This window comes from Calidris pugnax, unplaced genomic scaffold, assembly GCF_001431845.1.
Source record: "Calidris pugnax isolate Ruff unplaced genomic scaffold, ASM143184v1 scaffold212, whole genome shotgun sequence".
Taxonomy (NCBI): domain Eukaryota; kingdom Metazoa; phylum Chordata; class Aves; order Charadriiformes; family Scolopacidae; genus Calidris; species Calidris pugnax.
In genome coordinates this window covers 548023-554146 of record NW_015091012.1, presented here as the reverse complement: position 1 = coordinate 554146, position 6124 = coordinate 548023, and the positions used below count along the sequence as shown (strand labels likewise).

The 6124-nt window shown below is 43.4% G+C and overlaps 1 protein-coding gene across 1 annotated transcript in view; it reads left to right on the top strand.

Annotated features, from left to right (window-relative positions):
- Window positions 1-3138: 3138 nt before the first annotated feature.
- The window catches only part of LOC106895965 (venom phosphodiesterase 1-like), a 40643-nt gene continuing 37657 nt past the window's right edge, over window positions 3139-6124 (top strand). The window contains exon 1 of the mRNA XM_014955644.1: window positions 3139-3326. Within this exon, the coding sequence (XP_014811130.1) occupies window positions 3222-3326 (105 nt within the window). The 5' untranslated portion in view covers window positions 3139-3221. The remainder of the gene's footprint in view (window positions 3327-6124) is intronic.

Genomic DNA, 6124 nt, shown 5'->3' with positions numbered 1-6124 from the left:
CTTTTCTCTTAGGTATTGATCATATGGATTGCTTTTTTTATGTGAATTGTCTCTTGGTAGGGATGAAAAAAGATATTTTTAAACGTGTGAAGCCCTTGATCTTTAAACAGAAGAGTCTGGGTTCTTGGTCAATTTTCGTGAAGTTTTGTATTTTTATTTTATCAGTGAGAAATGTCATAGAAATTAGTCATGTGGGGAGTAATGTTTGTGAGATTAGAGCAAGGATTAGGCTGGGAGTGTACAGGAGGTTGGGAGGGGACACAGCCGGGAGAGCTGACCCCAATGACCAAGGGGATACCCTCCACCATATGACATTCTGCTCAGCAATAAAACCTTGGTTGAAAAGAGGAGGAAGTGGGGATGGTGAGAGTTATGGTATTTTGTCTTCCCAAGTCACCGTTAGGTGTGATGGAGCCCTGATTTCCTGGAGGTGGCTGAACACCCACCTGCCCGTGGGAAGCAGTAAATTAATTTCTGATTTTGCTTTTTTTTCCTCATGTAGCTTTGCTTTACCTATAAAACTCTATTTACCTCAACTCCCAAGTTTTCTCACCCTTGGAGGGGAGCGAGTGAGGGGCTGCATGTGAGCTACCCACCAGGGTTAACCCACAGGCCTGATTTTTGGCACCCAGTGCGGGGCCAGAAGGGTTTGAGATAACGACTGATTTGATCGGAATGTGCCAGACCAGATTTAAAGCTGATACAGCTGTTTAGCTATTAATTGGCAGGCTCCTGCACCTGTCATGGGGCTTGCTGTGCTGTATATTAGAGTGTAGTGATCGCTGGTGGCTGCTGTTTGCTGTTCTCCTTATCATCTTGCTTCCCTGTGCCTGGGAACTTTTTCATGGCAGCCCTGGACACGTGCCTGGGCTGGTGTATGGCCAGGGCAATGCTGCTGTTGCCCTCCGGCTGTTGTAGGGTTGCTGTAACTACAGTCTGAACTCCAGTTGAAGGGACTGTGACCTGTGGGTATCTCTGTGCTGGAGCAGGTACTTCCCAAAGCGTCTGGGGGCTGTGGATGGGGTGACACTGGAGGAGGCACTTCCCTATGGATGTCTGTGCCGAAGCAGGGGTGAGGGGAGGAGTTCATTGCAATATTGAACCTTATAGCCTGGTCCAAAGGGACCAGGCGTGGAGATTGCAATGGATATCTTTAAATTGTTGTAACACTTCTTTTTTTTTTTTTTTTTTTTTTAACTTGCCGTAACAAAGCTGGTGAGGGATCTGGAGAACAAGTCTTGCGAGGACCAGCTGAGGGAGCTGGGGGTGTTCAGCCTGGAGAAAAGGAGGCTGAGGGGAGACCTTCTCGCTCTCTCCAACTCCCTGAAAGGAGGGTGTAGCCAGGGGGGGTTGGTCTCTTCTCCCAAGGAACAGACGATGGGACAAGAGGAAGTGGCCTCAAGTTGCACCAGGGGAGGTTCAGATTGGAAAAATTTCGTCACTGAAAAGGTTATTGCACATTGGAATGGGCAAGAGAGTTGAAGCACATGGGAAGAGGTTGAGGCACGATCCCTGGAGGTATTGAAAAGCTGGGCAGACACAGTGCTGAGGGACATGGGTTAGTGATGTTTTTTATCAGTTATGTTGATGGTTGGACTTGATGATCTTAAAGGTCCCTTCCAACCTAGACAATTCTACGATTCTTTGATAATGCTTTGTTTGAGTTGCTTGTTCTATGAAGTACTACAGCAAGAAGCGCCTGAAGAGAAGACAAGCCTCAGGAGAAGCCTCACGAGAAGCCCTGCAAGTGTGACCCAACCTGAACGCATCTTGGGAGCGAATAATTCCACACAGCACGCTGCTTCTCCTGCCCTGAGAAAACACTGTAACAGATGGAACCCAGGTCCTGGAAGAAGTGAATTCAATGGGCGTTTTATGGACATTTTACGGACATTTTATGGGAGTGGCCCATTTACTAAGGGAATGGTATCTGGGTATAAATCACAGGATGGTTGGGGTGGGAAGGGGGGTGATTAACGGGGAAGTATTTGATAATGTGCGACCTGAGCATGACACAAATGGTATAGAATAAGGGGTAGAGATTGTACTCATTTGGGCTGTAATGGGGTTGATTTTCTTCATATCAGCTCATATGGTACTATGTTTTGGAATTTTTTTTGTGATTATAAATATTATAAATTTATTTATTACAGCTCATGTGGTGCTCAACTTTAGAATCAGATTAATGTGTGAATAGTTACACTTGCATAGCCTTAATAGGCTCTGAAGGTACATTTTCATAACAAACAACCCTTCCATCAACCGCCAAACTGAAAACCAAATAGATTTCAAATTGTACTTACACAAAACCTTTTATTTTTGTTGAATTTGATTTGGCTGTGTACTGTTTGCTTTTAATGAGTACATCTATCACTACTGAAGAAACATGTAACAAGCTGAAAAAAAAAAAGAGTGTGACAAAGATGGATTGAAACTAGACAGGAGGAATCCTCTGGTGCTAAATAGAATAGAATCACAGAATGGTTTGGGTTGGAAGGGACCTAAAAGATCATCCAGTTCCAACCCCCTGCCCTGGGCAGGGACACCTCCCACCAGACCAGGTTGCTCCAAGCCCCATCCAGCCTGGCCTTGAACCCCTCCAGGGATGGGGCAGCCACAGCTTCTCTGGGCAACCTGTTCCAGTGTCTCATCACCCTCACAGTGAAAAATTTCTTCCTCAGATCTCATCTAAATCTCCCCTCTTTCAGTTTAAAACCATTCCCCCTTGTCCTATCACTACACTTCCTCATGAATAAGGGAAGGGACTTGTAAAAACAGGCGTCACCGAGAGCAGAAGTTATGAAAACTTTCGTATTGGTTTCGATAAATGTATTTAACACTTTCTTTGAAGATAACAAATACTCTGGGTCACAAGCTTTTAACAAAATAGTTGAGCGCTTGAATTTGTGGCAGTGCTGCCTTTTATCGCTTAGCAACGTTTAACTCCTAATCACCAGTTTACCTATTGCTGTCCTTATCTTGAGATGTGACAGGTTCTCTGTGCCTGGATAGTGCTTTTCAGCCTTTGACCTTTCTGACTCCTTTTCCTGCTTACTTTGGCTTCCAGCAAAAGCTAAGATCTCGTAAGGAAAAAAAAAAAAAAAAAACAAACCCAAACCAAACCAACTATGAGCAAAGTACATACCCGCTTGAAGCAGGAGTAGCGACTTAGTCGCAGCGGACCCAGGCGGGGAAGCAATTTACGTGCAGGTCTGGGGGAAATGGAGCTTCAGGATGATCAAGGCAGATATTTCAGCGACGTGTCTTTAAATCCAGCAGAGTACACGAAGAAAAAAACCCTCAAGAAATACAAAATCATCTGTGCTGTAAGTAGGGGCTGCTCGTTTAACGATTTGCCGACTTGCAGCATTTTCAGAAGTTTCATTTTGTTAATGTAATCACTCGGAGGAGCTGGGTCACTGATGCTTGAGGTTTTACAGCGTGAGTGCACTAACTTCACTGGCAGATTTCTAAAGTTGGGACTTTAAAGTTCTGATACTTTTCAAGCTAACCAGATTTTTTTTTTCCTGGCACTTTTTCTTTTATTACAATAACCTGACAGGGTTTTTTTTGCACAGCAAAGACATGGCTTCAATACTTCATTCTATACGTTTGCTTAAAAATGATGTGTTTATAGCCAAAGCAGCTGACTTTTTTTTATCTTTGACTTTGGCATTAACAAAAGAGAAGGTGTGGGCAAGGCAGTGGGGAAACCACTCAGGAAGCCAGGCATGGGAAAAGGCTAATGAACCGTTTCCTACACCATTGTCAGCCCCACATCTCAAATATCCTGTCAACTCCTTCCCTCTTCCCCAGGGCTTTAAGAATCATGTGGGCTGCCTTGTAAATAATAAGAATGTTTATAAAATCTTTTGTTGTAGCCAATACGCAGTTTTAAACTTGTTTGTGACCACAAGAGAAACTTTAAATGTGTGTATATATATATATATGTATATGTTTATGTTTGCACAAGATCCTGCACCTGTCAATTGGAATTTGGAGAAAATGGCAGGTCTGATTTTGGAAAGACCCAAAAGTTAATTTTACAAACATACCTTTGAAAAAGAGAGTCAGGTTGTGATACTCTTCGGTTCTCTGTCATCCGACCAATTCACTTGCTACAACTTCCTATTTAATGCTGCATTGTGCAAAGATTGCATAAAATATGAGGGCAATATTGAAATTGAGGAGAAAAAAAAAAGAGAAGATAACAGACTTTTTTCCCTCTAAGTTTTCAGTAAAAATAATGTGTCATGAGAAACAATGTGGAAAAATTAACTAACTACAAAGAAAAGTAAATTATGCTTTCAAGAGGTACTTGGAAAAGCAAAGCAAGAAATTTAAGTACCCTAAACCACATTCATTCTTCCAAATGTACTAGTATTCAAAGGTCTGCATCAATGAAAAAACCCCAAAATGTAAATATTGGAGGTGTAAACAATTAATATTCTACCCCATTTATCTCTGTTTTGATAAACTGTATGCATGAAGTACTTTCCTTGGCAACTTTTTCCTGAAAGCTTAGGCAGGGAATTGTGCACTCTCTAATAAATCCTCCAGAGAACAGAGCATATGTGTTAGGAACAACTTTTTTATTAGTAAGCATAGTTCTGAATTTACACATAGAAATTAGCTCTGGAAAGACTGAGGATTTATTTGAGTAGGTACTGCCAATGTTTTTTCACCTTGAGGATGAATGTCCTAAAATCAAGGGCATTTTGTGTAAATGCTGTAATAAATGCAGCATCTCATCTGTATACATACAGTGAGTTTGGGGTTTTTATTTCGACTCTCTCATTGCTTGCAGCAGTGGGGATGTTTGCTCCTGTCATAGCTGTGCTTTCAATTTAGTATCATCTATTTATTTCCATTAAAAATGTGAGTTTTCGTGAAAATGGAAGGTGAAACCATCGTGAACTTTGTAGTGAGGAGTGCACGCTCTGGTGAATGGGCTGGTCTGTACCCAGTAAAACAAGACCTGCTGGGTTTCCCTGGCAGAGTCATCCTCTCTCACCCAGAAGGAGTGGCCACTGTTCACCCCCTGATTCTCAGTCCTTGCTGACTGCACGTAGGATTAAGGTCCAGGGAGACATTAGAGCCCCTTCCAGTCCCTAAAGAGGCTCCAGGAGAGATGGGGAGGGACTCTTGACCAGGGAGTGGAGTGATAAGATGAGGGGTAATGGTTTTAAACTGAAAGAGGGGAAATTTAGATGAGAACTCTGGAAGAACTTCTTTGCTGTGAGGGTGGTGAGAGCCTGGCCCAGGTTGCCCAGAGAAGCTGTGGCTGCCCCATCCCTGGAGGGGTTCAGGGCCAGGCTGGATGGGGCTTGGAGCAACCTGGTCTGGTGGGAGGTGTCCCTGCCCAGGGCAGGGATTTGGGACTGGATGATCTTTAAGGTCACTTCCAAATCGAATTATTTTCTATGATTCTATGAAATACTCTGAGAGGGTTTGTCGCTTGTCACTCTGCCTGTCACCACTCACCTTGAGTGTCTGTTAAGCTGACGGAGGCCGCCTCAGCTCTTCCTCAGCCTCCCAAACGTTACCCTGCTTTCTACTATGAGGTTTCCTTGGGCTGTTTGTCCCTTTCCAGTTTCCTCTCACCTCACTGCCGGGGTGACTTACCACGAGAGACTGGCACATGGATGACAGTGGGGCACTTGCAGCCTCAGTCCTGCTGCATCTCTTAAGAAATCCCTGTGAGCATTTCAGGAAAATGCAGAAACTAAATAAAAGCTTATCTTAACACTTTCTCTTTGCACAGATTAATAATTTGCAGAACAGGTAAAGATGTTTATACCCTCCTACCACCCTTTCCCCAGAAAAGACTTCCCCAATTACACCGTGGGGCTGGCCATAGGTTAAAAGCGTGGCACTAAGGCGTTGGTTTGTAAGCAGTTCACAAGGTTATCACTCTTGTGCCTTCTCCAACCTTCAGGCTCGGAACGTCTTGATTTTTTGATGAACAAGTTCACAGGAATCATTAGTTCGTAAGAAATTGCACGCTCATAGAAATGGAATCATACAATCACAGAACTGCCGAAGTCGGAAGGGACCTTCCAGACCATCCAGCCCAACCATCAAAATAATAATCACACGGTTAATTTCTAATAAGCCTAACAGT